The 21,549-nt window shown below is 32.9% G+C and overlaps 1 protein-coding gene across 5 annotated transcripts in view; it reads left to right on the forward strand.

The window, feature by feature from the left end:
* The window catches only part of LOC127712265 (uncharacterized), a 33,792-nt gene extending 29,633 nt beyond the window's left edge, over nt 1-4,159 (forward strand). For 2 of the 5 annotated variants that reach the window (XM_052218627.1, XM_052218628.1), the window contains exons 8-10: nt 898-1,002; nt 2,782-2,879; nt 3,794-4,159. In XM_052218627.1, the coding sequence (XP_052074587.1) occupies nt 898-1,002; nt 2,782-2,879; nt 3,794-3,955 (365 nt within the window). In that variant the 3' untranslated portion in view covers nt 3,956-4,159. Of the gene's footprint in view, nt 1-897; nt 1,003-2,593 lie in introns of all 5 variants that reach the window. The other 3 variants (XR_007987006.1, XM_052218629.1, XM_052218630.1) reach the window with 3 other exon arrangements.
* The last annotated feature ends 17,390 nt before the right edge of the window (nt 4,160-21,549 follow it).

Below are 21,549 nucleotides of genomic sequence, written 5' to 3' on the forward strand. Positions count from 1 at the left end.
GAATTGACTACTACATATATGATAATACCAAATAAATGTTCTTTGATATTATTATGTAAAAAGGTTAAGTATAAAATAAGAACATGTGGTATATATGCCAATGAGATATTAATCCTCCAAAGACCAAATAACGCAAATGTGAGCAACTATAAGTCACCGTAAAGCCTTAAACAGTAAGCAAAATCCTTACCGTATAGTAAAAAGATCCCGAAATAACTAAGTGTAAAATAACCCAAGCAGAAAATAAAAGGTATGATATTTTTTCGTGAAATAATAAAAAAATTCTCTTAATATACTGCCGAAATTGACCCAAATAAACTTACATTAAATCATTCAAATATTAACAGCAATAACTGTCCTTTCCTAGATCTAGATATTGCAGTTTTACACGCGAAACCCTACACAAAAATGTACGACAAAAGGTACGATTTTTCTTTCTCTATTGTTAAATTTCTTTTTTTGGACGGTGATGTTCCTTTTGCATCGTCTTAGTGTGTTTATATTTCCAAACTCGTTCACTGTGCTGTCTGTACTGACGTTTTGGATTTCAATATGCGTTCCGCGTTTCATACTAAATGTGATTCGGTCAACGCTTTTACACCAAATAACAGTATCTAAAGGGTAAATTGTAATCCCTAAATCACTCCTTTATCAAAAATATAATAATAGGATTTCGTTATGCAAAATCGAAGCAGTTTGAAATACGCGAAACCAGGAATCAGTTTTTTATGGACCGTTTGGCCCAAAATGTTTACTTTAAATATATCTGCTATTTTCGAAGAACCCAGGTGATTGAGATATAGAAGCGTATATTGCATACACACTTGCCTATTGTTGATGATCGTAAGATTTTCATACAACATATTGCATACTTTGCTGCTATTGTTGTTGTTTTAGGTAGTATGACAGAAAATGATTATGATGCAAGTACTCCACAAAGACATAATGACGTACAGGCCACTTTTGTTAATGATGTGTACGGTGACGTCAACCAAATAGAAGGTCAGTCTACGTTATGAACTAGTTCTTTACATGCTATATGAGTACTGCATACATTTAATGTTATGTTTGGTAATCTGATTCAAATGTATTGACCAATCATTACTTAAATCACGTATGGTATTGTCGGTCAATATTCAGATATCTTCTCTAAAATCATTCGACACTGTTTAAGACATTTTGCACGATAAGCAACACGACTGAAGTAAATAATGGCATAGGATCTGCTTACTCCTACGGATCACTTGATATCATACCCGGTTGTGATGAGGTTCATGTTCGTGCTGCTCAATCTTTACTATTATTTAGTATTTTATAAGGTACTGTTTGTACTTTCGGCGCTGTACTTTTTTTTCGAAATGTCGTGGTCTGCTTTTAATTGATTCTTTCTTCTGGTATCGACTCCGTCTTTTGAATTGTTTGAAGTCAATCATGAGGTGGCAGTGTTTTATATCTGTTAGCACCCGTTATAAATTTAACTTTTGTCTTCTAACCATTATATTGTTTAAAATTGAGAATGGAAATGGGGAATGTGTCAAAGAGACAACAACCCGACCATAGAACAGACAACAGCAGAAGGTCACCAACAGGTCTTCAATGCAGCGAGAAATTCCCGCACCCGGAGGCGTCCTTCAGCTGGCCCCTAAACAAATATATATACTAGTTCAGTGATAATGAACGCCATACTAAACTCCAAATTGTACACAAGAAACTAAAATTAAAAATAATACAAGACTAACAAAGGCTAGAGGCTCCTGACTTGGGACAGGCGCAAAAATGCGGCGGGGTTAAACATGTTTATGAGATCTCAACCCTCCCCCTATACCTCTAGCCAATGTAGAAAAGTAAACGCATAACAATACCCACATTAAAATTCAGTTCAAGAGAAGTCCGAGTCTGATGTCAGAAGATGTAACCAAAGAAAAAAAAAAAAAAAAAATTGTTTGCATTGTATTGTTTGCATTTCTTTTCTTTTATTTTGTTGTTTTGTTTACCTTTCTTTGTCAGTCTTACATTTTAAAGCTTTTTCATAACATCCTATAATATAAACGACTATGTCAAACACAAATTATGAAGATATGTGCATAAATCTAATTCTATTTCCCTTTTCTGTCACATCTATCTAATGTTTTGCAGACTGTTGTTCGTCTCATCGCCTTTAGCCTACTAACCTTAATGAGGTTTGCATTTCTGTGATCTGTTTTGGCTTACCCTCTATGCCCTACAAACGTCTTCAAGCTGTTGGCGTCCGTCGTATAAACGACTATGTAAAAAAAAAATATGAAAGATGTGCATAAATCTAATTTCAATTTTCCTTACCAGACAGAACAGAACAAATATATGATGGCATTCTTTTTTTCCATCGAACATCAAAGGTTAATATCGCACTATTGTAATGCTTTTAATAAGTTCGTACGAAGCCATTTTATTATGCCTATGGAACTGTTTGTTTTTATTTGACTTATTTATCATTATCCCCTAGGATTACGGTATCCCTGTTTTCTGATGATATCTAAAAGTATGAGTGACTTTTGTATTCTAAAATAGGGTCAACAAATAGTTAAATAATAATACTCTTCTTTTATCTTGTAAGATAACTTCCATAATATGTCAAATTGACATTAATTAGAAGAACGCTGCAGCATTGACAACATACATCGAGATAACATTGTATGATGGATGATCAGAACGCGACAAACACAGTGAGCGGAAAACATATAAGATCATAACAATTTGTAAAATCGGGTAGTACGAAGAACCTATTCATTGTTTAACTTTCAGTCACAACACATATTAGTCAGTTGATTCCGACTCAAAGAACGGTTTTCCAAAACCAATCCTCTACTACAGACGGTGTGTCCAGAATGGAGGAGAATAGAGTAAGCTTTAATTTAGTTATCCATCTAACGACGTATTATTCAGCGACGCGACACAGATGAGTTATATATTTGAATATACAAAAAAAAAAAAAAAATAATAAATAAAAAAAAAAAAAAAATAGTATTTATGGTAAATGATTATTACATTTTTCATGTATATAATTTGTTAAGTAATTATAGATAACATTTCAGAGAAGAAAAAAAAACACTCTGGTGGACGATATTAGACGATTAGAGACTAATAGATTAAAGACTCATTACGTCAACTTTAATAAAGGACAACATATCATGATCTGGTTCAAAATGCAACCGTACATTGTATTTGTCCATGCATATTTCGAGATACATCTTCATCTTGAATATTTGAGTGTCTTCAGTCGAAAGTTAAAGTGGTCCATGTGTGTAAAATATATATTGTGAAATACAAAGCAACACAGTGCAAAACGAGAAAATACATAGCACTCGAAAAAGCCAATTATTAAACCCTCGCCTTTAAAGACGACATTATAAATGACTCTCACAAGACGTTGATTTTTTTTTCGAAATACGAAGGATTTTCTAGCCCAGGAATAAATAACTGCAGCTGTATTTGGCAAAACCTTTTGGAATCTTGGGCCCGTAATGCTTTTCAGCTTCTTGCTTTATTTGGCCTTTTCAAAAAGAGAGGCGAGGGACACCTAAGGGACATTCAAACTTCAACTTTTTTTTTATTCGAGCGTCCCTGATGAGTCTTCTTATAACGAAACGCGAGTCTGGCATACAAAATTTAAATCCTGGTATTTTGTATAAGTTAAATTATATGTTTATACATTCTTCTTATCATAATTACTGTCGCAAATTACACAGTCGATAATGCATTTGTTTCAGCTACATGCTAATGTGGTTACAGATATAACTCGTTGGTTTGTTTACAGGAGTTAAAGTACATTGAAGTTGAATTTATTCAAACGTCAAATCAACGAAGACAGGTAATGTACATGGATGATCGTACCCCATATGCTGATGTAGACCTGACAATCAAAGCTGATCCTTTGCCAGATACAGATTCAGAAAGTGATGAAGACAACATCTCTTGACTCTGCTTAGTTCTATTTTGATTAATTTAATACCACTTTTAGTTAAGAAGCTTTTCATCAACCGGAACATGTAAGAATAACTATTTCTGACAAATGAAAAGAATCTTTTTCTATCTTTTGCAATTTGCAATAGACAGTTGGCAAACATGTCCACAGTGTGTATCAAAATTAATGTATACTTTTAATAAATCTATATGCTCCTAATATTGGTTAGATTTATTTATGCCTCTCTTTTGAATTTGTCGTATTATATGTACGACACAAATCTCTGTCCAAACCCGAACCTGTGCCTTTTTTTTTATAAATCCATGTACTGTTTCATAGAAGTTTTGAAATTATTTCATTTGTTTTTCTCAAATTTCTGTGCTTTTCACCTAGTATATAAATTGAATAAAGAGGGAAATGATACCATGGGGGCATCTTGAAATAATATAACCAATAAAAACAGAAAACATTATAGCAAAAAATAAAAAAGACGAAAGGACAAGCAACAAATTATTACATAGAACAACAAATAATATTCCGGAAGGGTACTTATTCTTTTAGTTCCTGCCCCACAGAGGACACCATCAAAAATATGTGTCCTTGAAAATGTTTCGCTTCATTATTTGTACTCATGACTAGCCGAGTTGTGGTAGGACTATATCATTTGCGAAGTCAGTAATAGTTTAAAAGTTTCTTCCTTATAGAAACATTTCGAATTGGGTTTTCTACTACATGACAGAAGTTTACCAGTAAAAACTTGCTAAAGTAAGGTATGTAGGTCATTGCAGGCTTAAAATGATAAATATAGTAACTGAAACCATTAATTTAGACGTCAATGGCCTACAAGAAAGGAGGCGAACAAAGTTGTTTTGTAAGTTTTCAACACTCTCCCTTCGTTTTTCAAATTCGAAGAGAAAGTTACAAAGCGTTTGGCAAAATTGCTTAATAATTTTGAAGTGAATCCAAATGACACACATTTGAGATCCGTGACATCACATTGAAATCCTTTCTTATAAAAATACAGTTGAATAACCAAAGGGCCATATATTTGTGTTTTTAATGACAATACCGTAGGTAAATTCAAAAAGAAGACGTCCACACAACAACACAAAATCATACGTTATCTTATATCAAACAATAGAACGAATAAACTTTGACAGTTATGTTCCTGACTTGGTACAAGCATTTCCGTATGCAAATTGCGGGTTTAACCTAGTTTTGAAGGTAGATAAACCTACCACTTATACGTCAGTTGCTTATAGTACCGTCATTTTGACAAAATTTGGTAAGCAACCCAAACATATATAATTGGTTAGTTTGACAATATTTTGGACACAGCGGCCAAAACTGTGTAAATGTCTATCAGAAAAAAACAACACAACTGACTTTCAAAAATTCAAACAAACATGGAAATCAATCTACAGCGAAGCCATCTAATGTGACCTACCAATTAGACTTATCTCGGGGTTTGCACTTACATTAGCAATACGACGGTGTCACATGTAGAACATGATCTGTTTACCCTTTCGGAGTACCTTAGATCACCACCGATTTTGGGTGGGGTTCGTGTTGCTCAGTCTTTCGCATTCATAAGTTATTGTGTGAATGATCGACCAAAGTACGTTTTCAGAGACAAAGAGGCTGTGAAATGTCGATCATCTCTTCACGATAAGTATATTGTTTTCTGTGGACAAAGCTTCAAATAATATTGTCTTTGTATGTAAATCGTATTACTTTGAGTGTCTTGTAAAAGAATTAGGAATAAATGAGCATTCAGGTAATCCTACTTAGAAAATCATATCATTTGATAAGAATGAGATTTTGGCGAATCATAAGTCCTTTATGGCTTTAATTAATGCCCATAATAGTGAACAGCAAATCAGAGTACCTACCTTGTTTGTATTGGATACCTAAGCTTCAAAAAATTCCGTACAAACAACGGTACATTTCCGGCTCATCTGCATGTTCGACGAAAGAGTTGTCCCTTAGATTGACTAAAATTCTGCCTGCAGTATAGAGGGTCTTCAAAAATACTGTGAAACTGTTTACTCGCGTAGTGGTATACCTCTGCCTCATTTTAAAAAAAAACTCTTAAGAACTTCTGAATAAGTTTTAATCTCGATCTTTCCCCATTTAAAATTGAAAAATCGTGTAAAAGAAATAATCCACAATGCTTTACAACATAAAAATGGTAGCATACGCTATAAATTTATTACTTTGAGATACCATACGGCATATTTTGTAAATAGTGAACAAAAAAGTAAAACATGCTACACAGAGGAACATGTGATCAGTATGCTGGAGTTTCTTATTGTTGAATTTGGAGGTAAATTTTTCAACAAATTGTCGGCATTCCTATGGGAACAAACTGTGCGCCTCTCCTTGCCGACCTCTTCTTATTTTCAGATGAGTCGGAGTTTCTCCAGACACTTGTGAAAAACAAGAAGATCAAAGAAGCCAGATCATTTAATTTCACATTCAGATATATTGATGATGTTCTTTCAATTAACAATCCAAACTTTTCTGATTGGGTTCCATTATTATATCGTCCAGAAATAAAAATTAAAGAAACATCAGACACGGCTTCCTCTGCCTCATTTTTAGACTTATACCTCGAATTTGACATAAGCGGTCATCTCAGTACCAGAATCTATGACAAACGAGACGATTTTTATTTTGAAATTATCAATTTTCCCCACCTTAGTAGCAATATACCAACTTCACCTGCATATGGGATATACATTTCCCAACTCATTCGGTATTCAAGAGCTTGCAGCTGCTACTCAGACTTTGTAAAACGTCACCAGTGTCTGAGCAGAAAGTTGACGAACCAGGGGTATGTCAAAGAACGTCTTGTCCTTTTTCCAAAAAAGTTCATTGGAAGATACCAAGACCTTGTTGATAAATATTCCGTATCAACTTCACAAACAATACACGATGGTCTTGAACGATGGTTATTTTAGTTGGCGGCCTTTTGTCCAAGGTGATGGTTGTCTTTCTGATATTGTTTTACATCTAACCGCCTTGTTTTATTAATTTTGTATTTACATTGTGTCAAAGATCAAATTTATTCGTTCAGTTTATGTTCACTTGTTTTTGTTAATATGTCTTTGGATTGAGTTAAGCCATTTCAATTGATATTTTATAGTGTGTCTTTCTATGTTGTGATGTTACACTATTGTTTCAGGGTAAGGTGAAGATTGGCCGCTATTAAAACGTTTAAAACCGCTGCATTTGTTTGCACCTGTCCTAAGTCAGGAACCTGATGTTTAGTGGTTGTCGTTTGTTGATGTGCTTCATAAGTGTTTCTCGTTTCTCGTTTTTTATATAGATCAGACCGTTGGTTTTCCTGTTTGAATGGTTTTACACTAGTCACTTTGGGGCCCTATATAGCTTGTTGTTCGGTGTGAGCCAATGCTCCGTGTTGAATGCTGTACTTTGACCTATAATGGTTTACTTTACAAATTGTGAGTTGGATGGAGAGTTGTCTCATTGGCACTCATACCACATCTTTTTATATCTAATTGAAGTATAGATTCTAGGTACTGACGTTGTTTATCATCTTAATAACGTGTTATAGTATTCTTTTATTTGTCTTTGTAAATTATTACTTCTACTGTGTAGTCTATTTTTGGTTATACAATTGAGAATGGAAATGAGGAATATGTCAAAGAGACAACAACCCGACAAAAGAGCAGATAACAACCGAAGGCCACCAATGGGTCTTCAACGCAGCCAGAAAATCCCGCACCCGGAGGTGGTCCTCAGCTGGCCCCTAAAAAAAATGTATACTGGTTCAGTGAAAATGGACGTTACACTAAACTATATCCATTTGACGTGGCTCGGTACTTATACATCCCGTCATTGTGTTATTGTACTATGGTAAATTTTTGTACTCTTGTCTTTCGTTTTTGCTAATGTGCTTTGTCTATATGCCCTTTTGTTTTTCTTTGTTGACATATTTGTTTGTTTTTATAGTGATAAAGAATATAACACAATGTTGACTGCTGTACCCCTATTTTTGACATTTTTACCTATTATGTCTGTTTGTTTTGTTCACACATCGTTGTCAATATAATGGAATTGTATGTGACTGTCATACAAGTGAGAGGTTTAGCTAGCTATAAAACAAGGTTTAATCCACCATTTTCTACATAAGAAAATGCCTTACCAAGTCTGGAATATGACAGTTGTTATTCATTCGTTTGATGTGTTTGAGCTTTCGATTTTGCCATTTGATTAGAGACTTTCCGTTTAGAATTCTCCTCGGATTTCGGTATTTTTGTTATTTTACTTTTTTTCTATGATGTGTTTTGTATACTTTTGTTGGTCTTTTTGTCTTTATCTTTTTTGTCATGATGTTGTCAGTTAACTATCTTCGAGACTTTTGTATCTTTATCTTACGCAGAAATTGATCCAACAAAGTTATGAGGAGGAAAGATAAAAAGTGACACTCCATAAATTTTTATGGACACCATCACGAATGGGTTGATCTATACGATGTGTCTGTGTCTAAACTAAATAACGAAATTTTTACCACGTCTTAGATTGTGGTTTTTCATCAAAAAGATGACTGTTTTGCCGAGTATGAATTTGCATTGCTATACGACGTGTCTCGGTATTTATACATCCAACATTCATGTATTTAGGTATGATGTTTCTTGTGTAAATCCTGTTAGATATTGTGTTATTTCTTATCGATATCGTTTGTGGTTTAAATTATGTATTTCGGTACATTTCACATAAGTCTTATTTGTCAGTACAGTCAAGTTACTTGTGGTTCGTCTACAGTGCTTTTGTTTTATGTTGTTTGTTTTTTAAGTGTGTTTACTGTTCGGTCTTACATTATCTTGCCTTATATAACAGTTATTCAATTTTTATTTTCTATATGTATGTAAAAGTTAAGATAATAAATATAAGTTTAAAGCAACTATAATCACATGATTGTTTTAGTTTATACACAGTTTTGGTGTATAGAAGAAAACCCCACATGGTTAGAAAATACAAATAATAACACCCTTTTGACCATAATTCAATTTTAATATTCTTGACATGGTTAGAAAATACATAAAATAACACCATTACAAACTCAATCCAACTTTTATATTCTTCTACCTGTCTATAATAAAACAAATCTCTTCTTTTTTTAGAAATTAACCTGTGATAATATATACGTCACAAACCATACGTTACTTTTTTGTGGCGTTGATACATTCGTGTGACGCGCAGTTTATACTTCGTCTGTGGTGTTTTTGTGTATTGTCGTTAAATCATGTCAGGTGACGGTTGTTATTCTGTGTTGTAATGTACTATTATATTATGTATTTATGTAATTCTCTGTCCTGAGTGTGCTTGCGTTTATTTGTACTGTATTACCGTCACGCAATGTTGTCATTTTAGAGATATTTTTAACATTGCCATATAAGCGGGAGGTTTGGATAGCCATACAACTAGGTTCAACCCACCATTTCTTTCTTAAAATGTCCTATACCAAGTCAGGAATATGGAAGTTGTTATCAAGTAGTCCGCTTGTATGTATGTTGGCGTTTGTTTTTGTTGCAGTTCAGTATTTTTGTTGTTTCTTTGTGTTTCTCTTATAGTTGATTTGTTTCCCTCGGGTTTAGTTCGTAACCCGGATTTGTTTTCGCTTAAGCGATTGATGACTATTGAAAACCGGTATACTTCTTTTTTCAACTGATTTTTATAGTTCATTCTTATGTTGTACTGTTACACCACTGTCCCAGGTTAGGGGGAGCGTTGGAATCCCGCTAACATGTTTAACCCCGCCGCATGTTTGCGCCTGTCCCAAGTCAGGAGCCTCTGGCCTTTGTTAGTCTTGTATGTTTATTATAATTCATTTATATGTTTTGGAATTTAGTATGACGTCCGTTTTCACTGAACTAGTACACAGTTTTATTTAGGGGACAGATGAGGCCCACCTCCGGGTGCGGGATTTTCTCGCTGCGTTGAAGACCAATTGGTGGCCTTCGGCTATCATCTGCTCTTTGGTCGGGTTGTTTTCTCTTTGACATATTCCCCATTCTGTCCACTTTGTTTCCTATGTTCTAAAAATGTTTTTGTAGATGATATTATTTACAGAATAAGATATGAATTTGACAAAGAAACCAACAAAAATGCATAGATTGTAATAATATAATGTAGAATCATATGTAATTTGTACTTTTTATGGGATAATTGTGAAATAAGGACCCTTGATTTTTTCCGCGTCAATATTATTATTAAAAAAACATCAACTGATTGCACTTTTGAAAATAAGCAGCAGGTTCTAAAGGAAGGACATCAAATCAAAAGAGACTAGGTATCTTCTCTATATAGTTAATGAGTTATATCACTATACAGCTTATTTAAAATATAAAAAGGGAGAAAACTCTCAATAAAAGTAAACATATCCTTTCAACCAAAATTTGAGTGTAATGACCTGTCGCAACTAACAAAAGAAAGAGTAAAAACACTTTGTCGCTACCTTATACAGTTTCTGATAATAAGTGAAAATAAACCAAAATCAAATTTTTAAGTATGACCTTGACCTTTGACTTTTACCTCATTTTCATTTTGGTGGACTAAGGACATCAATCCAAAGACTCTAGTCTCTATGACTTATTATTTATGAGTTGCTATACTATTTAATTTATGCTTAACAAAGAAGGGAAAATTCCTGTCTTATGGAGTCTCCGAAAACTTTGGTCAAAATTAAACGTAACATTCTGAGGATATAACGAGCAATTTGGAAAAAATAAATTTGTCGCATTCTTTTACGGTTGCGAAATAGTAGACATATCAAGAAGACTAGTGTTCGGGAAGATAACTCTTAAAAAGAAAAGTGTTCGGATACACAGGGTCAGTTCAAAAAGCGTATACACTGCACTGTTCTATATCATATATAAATTATTTTATATTTATTTATAATATGAAAAGACCTAATGATCAGAACAAAAGCAAAAGATCTTTCCACGGAAAAGTGGAAAGACCTTATTAATGGAAAAAATGGAGATGCGGTTTTTGTCCATTGACAGTATAGCATACAGCTCCATTTTAAGAGCTGTAAATGGAGAGAGATAGACGAAAGAGGGGGTTTCCAGGAAGGGATTTTATGATATTAACGGTACATTAGAATGGTTAAACACGCGTATTTATAATATAAATCAATTATGTTAAAAACAATTGTAAACGGTCTTTCCCCTTCGAAACATGGTAGACTGATTGATTGTTTTGTTTGTTTGTTTATATGTATGTTTTTGTTTTGTTTTTGTTTGATTGCTTATCTGCTTGATTGTTTGTTTGCCTGTTTGTTTGTTTGTTTGTTTAAAGAGTGTCTTAAAGTCAACATTAAGTTCTTCATTATACAAGAGAGAGAGAAAAAAACACGGGAAAAATACACAAAAGAGACTCCACGTCAAGTGAAAGATATAAGGCCACAGTTAAAAAAAAACAGGGTTAATTACCCCTTCCCAATTAAATAAGATGGCAGGATCTAATTTAACATTTTCATACAAGGGTCTGCGATTTAGTTAAATTTCTATTTTCAAATAGTTTTTTTTTTAATTCTATTTCAGGGCTGGTGCGAAGGACGCGTGGATTATATATGATACATCGTGACGCTCGACTATATATGTTTGGTCTTTATATTAATTCCTTTTTAGATCTGACCTTTGGACCGACAAGATGTGTACTGGCAGAGTAACACGCTAACTATAATTGGTTTTTGTTTTGTTACAGGTAATTGATGATTGATATCGGAGTTCGTGCATGCTTTTGATATATTTTTTGCTATGTACTTTTATAACACGTTCTTTGATTATTTTCAAACCATGTACATAATTAAGTAGCATTTTGCCACACAAAGTTGTATGTAAATCCATTAGCAGACTTTTGATTGTGTGATTTCACTGATATTCACGGACCTCGAAAGCGATTTATATGGCATTGACATTTGTTTTCTCTACATTATTGGGAGGTAGCTGCACAACGTTGTTATAATAAGTTGGAATACAAGTATAACCTGTTGGCTGCAAATTTTGATGTCAATTGGACGTATAGTTTCAGTGATGTAGCGTGCATATACATTTGTTCCATGTTTGTTTAGAAGAAATGCAATAACAAAATTAAAAACAAATTGTTTAGAGAACAATTGAAGGTCTCTCTACATCAATTTTCTAGCTAATTGATAAAAAAAAATATGTCCTGTTTACCGAAAGTTATTATTGGCGTCCAATCATAGGTATATTTATACTGATTCAATAAATATATGGTTTCTATACAATTTTGTCTGAAATAAAGGAATTCGTTTGCTTCTTCTGGTTTAAAAAAATATATGGTTTCTATACAATTTTGTCTGAAATAAAGGAATTCGTTTGCTTCTTCTGGTTTAAAAAAATCTTGAACCGATAGGAAGTAAGAGCAAAGGTCAAAATCTAGTACTTCAAATCAAACTGTGACCTTGACCTCAATTTGAAGCATAAAACAAGTACCTCAAATCAAAATACCCTAGGTCCCTTCTGTATATGGTTAATGAGTTATGTACCCATACAGCTAATTGAAAGTATAAGAGGGGAGAACACTCCTATTAAATGTCAACGTACCCTTTCAACCAAAATATAGATGTTGCGACATGTCGTACATTTGTAACTAGTAAATTAGTAAAAACATTTTGTCAATATCTTATACGGTTTCTGATGAGAAGATATAATAAGCCAAGATCAAAATTCAAAACATGATCTTTACTTTTGACCGTGACCTCATTTTCTTTTTAGTGGACCCAAGTCTTCAAATCAAAAGATCCTGGGTCTCTATCACTCATTGTTTCTAGATACCCCGACTTGATACAGACACAACATGCAGTGGTGTTGAACCATTTTGCGATGCCAAATCCGATATCCCTTTCAAATTTCCTATCTTAAATGTTTGTTGTAAAACTACATCACAGAAAGACAATACATGTTCAACCGTCCGTTTAAACCTCTGAATAACTTTCCGAGGAAGTCGCATAAAGTTTTAGATTATAACTGTTTTGTAATTTACATGTTTTCTTCTATGAATAAAATTTTTTATTAACATTGGGAGAATTGTATCATGATGTCCCGTTAAGTATTCGATAGACACAAAACATATTCACGTATATCAACGGAAACAGGAGATAATTACAAGCCAAACTGGATGAACTATACAACAATATAGATTATTATACTTCATGTCAAAATGCCAGATTTTGAGTGGTTAATACGAGGGAGACAATTTACTCTATCCTATGGTAAATACTCTATTACCCTTCACGGAGACGCTTGATCAAGTGTGCGCTTTATTAAATACGGATGGTTGTAATGTACAAGACGTCATAGTTCATTACTTTGAATTTGAAATTTAATAGACAGTAATAACAGAACATTCAGTATAATAAATTAAATAACACAGGGAGTATTTTCACTAATCTGGTTGGATATTTACCCGCATTCATAAATGTCAGTTATAACTTGAACCAGATTACCTGATCACTTTATCTGTAATTGAAAGAAAAACATTTGTTTTTGTAAACGAAGCTTAACATGAGATAACAACAAATGAATTATTTGTTTATTAAATGTATACGATGTTGGGACTTTACAAAACTAGAACCTATTCAGAAATCAGAGAAACAATTTCGTTGAATAAGAGACAACAGTAGTTAACCAACATCTTTACCAGCATGTATAAATAAGAAATAAAAACAATAAAGCAATTGTTAGCAGAAACAAAGTTAAAGAAAACTCAAAAACAAGAATGTGTCCATAGAACACGGATGCCCCATTCGCATTATCATCTTCTATGTTCAGTGGACCGTGAAATTGGGGTCTAAACTCTAATTTGGCATTAACATTAGAGCGATCATATCATGGGAACATGTGTACTAAGTTTCAAGTTGATTGGACTTCAACTTCATTAAAAACTACCTTGACCACACAATTTAATCTGAAGCGACCAAAAAAACTTTAATTTGAAATGTTCTATGTTCAGTGGACCGTGAAATTGGTGTGAAAACTCTAATTTGGCATTAAAATTAGAAAGAGCATATCATTGGAAACATGTGTACTACATTTCAAGTTGATTTGACTTCAGCTTCAACAAAAACTACCTTGACCAAACACTTTAACTTGAAGCGGGACAGACGGATGAACGAACGAAGATACGAACGGACGCAAAGACCGAAAAACATAATGCCCCTAGGTGGGGCATAACAAAACAAACAAGCGTAAAAAAAACAAAAAACAAGCAACTCCCTGCACAAAAAAAAAGATATCATTCGGTAGTTGATATTTTTGCTACAACTCTGCTTACCGCAAATATATGTGATGTATAAGGCATATATATTATCTACTTTTGTAACGTTAGATAGAACCTTAACGATTGCATTTTTAATTCTAAAAACATTAATGCATCCAAAATTATTCATTTTATGCTTCAATATTATGCATTGTAAATCAGACGTCTAGTATTTTCTACACTGGCATGGAATACGGATATTGTTTTATCTAAACTTGCTGTTATACTAGTTATTGAATTATTTCATTTATTCAAATCAAGGAATATATCTCTCGCATGCATATATTGGATTTTTTGTCCTGGTTGTGTTTTATCTTTGTAGTATTTTCAGCTTTTCAACATTTGTATTAGGTTTGGGATGTTCAAATCTGTTGGCTCTAAGCATCACGTTAGAGACATTAAGTGTCGAAATACGCATTTGGTGCCATAGTACCATTTATGTTATTACTACCACATGGTTGACATTTCTGCTGGTAGACTGTATATTCCCGAGGATATCACCAGCCCAGTAGTTAGAATTTCGAGACTGACATGAATTTATGGATATTGCATCCCTCTTATGCATAGTTGTGACTGCTTGTCATTATTTATCATTTTTGGTTGCTGAACTATTCAAATTTTTTTACAGGTTTTGCGTTTTCAAAGATAGTGACTCGAGTATCACAGAAGAAGCATTAATTGTAGAAATACGCATCTGGTGCATTAACATTTATTCTGTTTATGTTATTGGGTATTTTTAACAATAATATGAAAATATATTACGTGTACGATAATAACTGTGATACACGCTTAACTGTTGTTTATTTTCATTTAACTTTTCAATACTGCGATATGTTTATATATACAAATAAGGAGATGTGGTATGATTGCCAATGAGACAACTATCCACCAAAGTTCAAATGAAGAGGATGTATTTTATTATATGCATTCGTACGGCCTTCAACAATGGGAAAACCCCATATAGTATAGTCTGCTGTAAAAGGCCTCGACATGAAAACTATGAAACAATTCAATTGAAAAAAAAACTAACTGCCTAATCTATAACAAAAAATTTACGAAAAACAAATGTGACAGATTTGAACCAACGACTACCACTTAACTACATGCTCCTGACTTGGGACAGGTACATAAAGAATGTCGCGTGATTAATCATGTTTACAAACTAACCGGAATATCAAACTCAAATAAATCAAATTGCTATGACGATCAAAATTGTTTTAAAATTGTTTGAATATCATCGATATATTCAATTAGACTACAATAAGGAAGTTAAAATAATATCTGTCATGAAGTGTTTGTTCAAATTGAAAATTTAACAAATATCGTCACATAGCTAAAACAAACAGTATTTGTAAGTACGCGTTTGTTTTGAATACCTATTTTACTCTAATATAAACTATAAATGTATTCAAATTCGAGTATATTACCTTTCTTTTGCAGGTAAGATGGCTTTTTACAAATGGATATCAGTGGTAGAAGCATTACTGATATGTACAGGTAGGTAATTATGTGAGCTAAGATGTTTAAAAGCCTTTAAATTATTAACTAGCTGAATGTTGTTGAATCGTTCGAAACAGTGAGAGGTGTCTACCCAAGATATATATTGCCTTAGCAGTATATGCCACAAATTTTCGGAATTGTCTGTTTTCAATACTCTTCATGTTTGATTTTTCTTTTCAACTTTTTTGATTCGAGCTGATGAGTCTTATGTAGAGGAACTGTGCGTATGGCATACCAAATTATAATCGCGGTATCTTTGATGAGTTTTTTAAGTCCACTCAACAAATCCGATCTTACTGAGGGGCGTTCCATCGCCTCTGCAGGATAAAACAAATCACAATCTAGTGGTATTGGTTGTGCGGGGTGTATGGATTTACTTCTCGTCTGATAAGGTACATTGTCGTATGACACATCATTTATTAGAACTAATACGAATTCCATAAAAGTGGAGTGCCGTAAAACCTTATTCAATCATTAAATCAATAAACAAACAAGCCAGTATATATGGCTATATATGTTTCAGAATATACACTGACGTTACTACAGATTATGTTTAATCTCCTTATTCTTTCATTTTATTTTGAGTAACAATTTACTGGTGTTTTCAAAGATCATGTCTATAACGGAGCTTGAACGAGGTTAAACAAGGGTACCTGTACAGTCCGCCAGTACCACTACTTATCCTGTCAACAAACATATTACTTTCTTCATTTTTTTCAGCCTCATGTTTGATATGTCGAGATACTTCTAAAATCATATATTCAACAATAGAATCAACTGTAAATCTTACATGCAACATTAGTGTACATCGAATGTATGTGACGTGGTATGGTCCACCAAATTTAACTTTGTATGCTCAAGGAAACTCCATTACAGAAAAAGTTGAATCCATTATAAGAATAGGTGGCAATGAACAAGAAAAGCAGCATATATTACAGATAGTAAAAATGAAAGACATTAATGAAGGTTTCTACAAATGTACTGTTGTAAACATAGTATCTTGCTTTCGCATTTGTATTCACAGTGAGTAAACCATTAGTGTATTCAATCCAAATTATTGTTAACCTTCTTCAGAAAGTTGAAATATAAAGCAAAGTTTTAATGGACTGTTAATTCTATGTGTATTAAACATTATGCAGTTTTGGATAACGAATTTAATTGGCGACGATCTAGACCTTACATTCCCTATAGGACCTGCTTGCAAGAGGAGTGATGCTCACAAAGCGGCGTTTGAAGTAGGCGTTCTTAATTGTAATTCAATGTAATATAATGCGATGTTTAACTGACGCCATCATGACGTGGAAAACTATTGAGAAATATTTGTACATTAATAATTATAAATATGTAACGTTTGTTAAAGCAATACTCCACTCTTACTTCCTACGTTGATTATGTATCCCGTAATGCGACCTATCGTTGGAAATTTAATAGTAATAGGTAACTAAACGGAATCAGCTTGTCAAACATGATTTGGGTATCCTTTCAGATCATTGAGACCACACCGATGTTTGATGTTGTTTATCAAAAAAAAATATTACAACGATTTCAATGTGCATTACATCTGCATAAAGATTTGGCAAGGATAAAAACAATATATAAAAAAACACCAAAAAATACAGTGTGTATTGAAACGTTGCACCAAACAGAAAGTAATCCAAAATATTCCTGAAACATCCGTTGACAAGGTTTCTGCAAAAGACACTTGAATAGATGGCAGATGTAAAGTTAATTTGAGAGCTCAACCATTCGGGATTAAATCTCGCATTTTGTACTAAAACATAAAAAAAAATCAATAAGAAACAGCACAAGAAAAGCGATAAAATCAGTAGTGTAATAGATGACAAAAAACACAAGTACCGAACAATATATTAAGAAAAAATTCAAACATATCAAATCATTCTAACTGAAAAAGGCAGTTTCTTAATCTGCTGATATTAAACCGTTTTATCTTCAAAATGCAGTTCTGGAAAACTACATAAACAGTGCATATAATATAGAAAACTTCATATTAAAAGCCCTAATTCAAATTGAATTAGGCATTATTTATAATGTAACGACGTCATGATTACGTTATACGTTTGGGAACATCGCAGCTCTAAATTGTTGTCCAAGTATGACCGTTATAGCTCCTTTGTGAAAGCTTGCATTTATTCCAGAACCTCCTACAAACATTACAATAGTTGGATCCAATTACAAAGGCGTTATCTATGGTATTGTTAACCAACAATTGAGTTTAACATGTGCTGTTGAAAGTGGAAAACCACTCGAAAAGATGCTTTGGGAGCATGAACATGAAATCGTTGCCAACGGAGGACCTAGGTCGCTTACATATACATTTATTCCTAATTCCACACAGCATTTGAAAAGTTTTAGATGTATAGCTTTCAATAATGTAACAAAAACACCACCTACGAAGGAAGTCTCGATATATCTGTATTGTGAGTATTCTACTTATCTGTACAAAATCGATCCCTTTATTCATGTTAAGGTGACACAAAACAGGATACATGTTTTCACCTTGCATAAAGCTTTTTCCTTTGAAATTATAATTCACAATAAGTTATTTTTCGTTCCTGATAATTTGGAATACAGTCCTGGTAAAATTGATTTTTATTTACTACCGAAAATTGAAATCACTATTATTTTCGACATTTTGGAAATAAAGGACGCACTATATCAGTTCAAAGTAAATTAAGGCGACAGTAGTTTATCGATGTACAAATTTTGTTAATCGGTGAGTAAGAGACAAATCAAGGTAACACACAATAACTGATGGAATCGAAATGGATCGGGATTAGGTGCGTCAATAGGGTAAACGTCTCCTGCAATTGACGGTTAGCTTTTAATATGTTAAATATTGAGAACAACATCGGTTTAGATGGGGATTGTGTTCCGTGGTTTTATATGTAGTATTTTGTAGACTGTTTTGGGTTTTTTTTGGTTTTTTTCTGCAATTTATATATCAATGGTGAAAAAAAAATAATTGGGGGTATTTATCAATGAATGAACAATCCATCCACATAGATAACCGAAAACCATAGAAACAAACATTAGCAAAGTGAAAAATACAGATATAAAATTAAAGAACATTATCCTTGCCTTAATCTATGGCGCTTACAGAACTTTTTTCTTATTAAATTCTGCTTTATAGCTAAACCAAAAGTGAAAACAATTCCTGGCGGAACTGTCAATATAACAGAAGACCAGACATTAGTTTTAGAGTGTGTATACACTTCTAATGACAATAACAATACGTCTATTATCTGGAAATACACATCATATGGTCACGTCAAGCATAATACTAAAAGAGTCATAAAAGTAGAAAATATTACAAGAACCGATGCAGGGAAATACACATGTTTGGTATCTAATTCAGCTGGTATATCGGAAGATACCGCTACTGTTGACGTGTTATGTGAGTATTGATAAGGTATTGCACAACTTCTTGAAAAGAAAACACAACTATATGTATCGTTATCATGACTGAACGTAACTAAAAGGAACAACCAAAAGACACAAAAATATACCGACTAAAGCAAATACCGTATTGTTTGAATAATAAATAATTGCTAAAATCAAAGAGACATCAACCAAGCGATATAAAAATTTTGAAAGACATCTTAAGGGTAACATATAGTTTTCAGCAAAAACATGTTTTTTTAATAATATGTATATCTCTTTATTGTATCCAGTCTAACAAGTTGTGAATACATTACGATAACTATGAATGATTTGCCATCGACACCCAATTTAAAATTGTAAAACAATGGCGGAAATATTAATATTTGACATAAGAAACGGACACACGAACACGTGTCTAAAGTTATCTCGTTTTCTGAATTCAATCCTACCTCTTGAAATACCTTTTTTGGACTAACAAAAGAAAGTACATACAAACATGCAAACCGATGAATGCTAGAAAGGCATTCATAATTAGAACACTTACGTAACTTAAACGCATTCATTTTCATTATAAGAAAAGCTACATTGACAACACAATTACATGTTATTGCACCCACCTAGCATACAGCAAAAATATATATCATTAAGGGCATACTTTACAGTTTTGATCCCACGGTGAATTGTTGATTAAAGTTTGAATACAAGCTGTTTGTCATCTAATCACTTCAAATATTTCTTAAAAATTATACCTTCATGTACCACTTTCAGAAATAAATTGGGTCGAAATTTCAGACATTTACTGGCAATTTCGGTTTCTTTGACATTTCTATCTATTGGAAAGACATACTTAACTTTTTTGTTTCAAAAGATAAATGCAAGCTGATTTCTGTAAAGCATCTCTAATATCTTCTCTTTATTAGTGTGCTTTGAATTTGTGTAACAATTCTTTGAAAATTATTCATTTTAATCACATTTTAATGATTTTAGTCAAAGAATGGCATTTTTTGCTGTATACTTATCTAATTCAAAAACATTTCATGGGTGATTTGTTAAACATACATTGGCACAAAGAATCTTCATACATAATAAAACCAAATATCATTTTTAAAAAGAGGGGTCCATGAACTCGTTTTTAAGTTAAATCAGTCTGAATGATAAAAAAATCAGTCGAAAATGCATCTTTTCCCGATATGTCACTGTTTGACGTTATGAAAAATAACATTTGACGTTAGCAACGTCGTTACCTCCCCTGTAACTGTATCGTATGCCCTTAAATAGAACATACCAATATCTGTACTATCTTTTATGTCGTGTCATCAAATACCAGTATACCAAGTATCCAAATACCGCAATTTGAGGTTTTAAGATGTTTCTCGTAAAAAATTGTAAGCAATCAATATTCATTTGAAGCAAACGATATTAAAGAATGTGAACACATTTAAAGCAACTAATACTAGCGGGGTTTATACTTTTATTGAGAATTAGGAGCAAATAAAAACGTAAATATTGCAAATGTAATGCTACTGCCAGAATGATAAAAAAATCGAATTTATATGAAATGTATGAATCAATGACTTTTTTATTTAAATAAAATCATCCCAACCACCAACAATAGACAAATGAATGAATAGATAATATGCGACTGATTAATCAATGAGTAATAATTAGAATTTAAAAGATTTTTGTTCAGAAAATTAGAAAACTTTTTTTCTTTAACTTGAAATGAAAACAATTTTGGCAAGAGTTATGTAAAGTACAGAAAGCATGCACTACAAACCAGTAAAAGTCTGAAATGGCCTATATCTGTACTCGACTGTACTGATTTTTACTCGACCAGTCTGAATTGGTCTGAAATTTACTTGATAATACTCGACTGTAGTCTAAACCATACTTAACAGTTTGAACTTGTACTCGACCAGTACTTAACCATTTTATACGCGTCTGAACCATGCTCGACCTAGTCTGAACCATGCTCGACCTAGTCTGAACCATACTCAACCTAGTCTGAACCATACCCGACCAAGTCTTAACCAACCTAGACCTATTTTTTGTATCTATCTATTGTATTTCATCAATTTAGGAACTGTTTTTAACAACAGCTATTTCCCCTGGCTAGAAATTTGAGCAACAATTTGAAATTAAAAATGTATTCAATATAGCATTGAAACCAAAATTTCACAATGAACATAATATAACTTCATCACCATATTCATCAACACTTATATACATACATATATATCACCTTTAAAATAAAAATAAAACAAGTTGATCAAATAATCTCAAAACTGAATTGTGACTAATATTTTCAATGTTATTCAAAATTTTTTGAATGTTTCAGATATATTTTATGGTTACTGGACAATTTTCACCATTAACTTAAGCCTCGTATAGAT

This window comes from Mytilus californianus, unplaced genomic scaffold, assembly GCF_021869535.1.
Source record: "Mytilus californianus isolate M0D057914Y unplaced genomic scaffold, xbMytCali1.0.p SCAF_8, whole genome shotgun sequence".
Classification (NCBI taxonomy): Eukaryota; Metazoa; Mollusca; class Bivalvia; order Mytilida; family Mytilidae; genus Mytilus; species Mytilus californianus.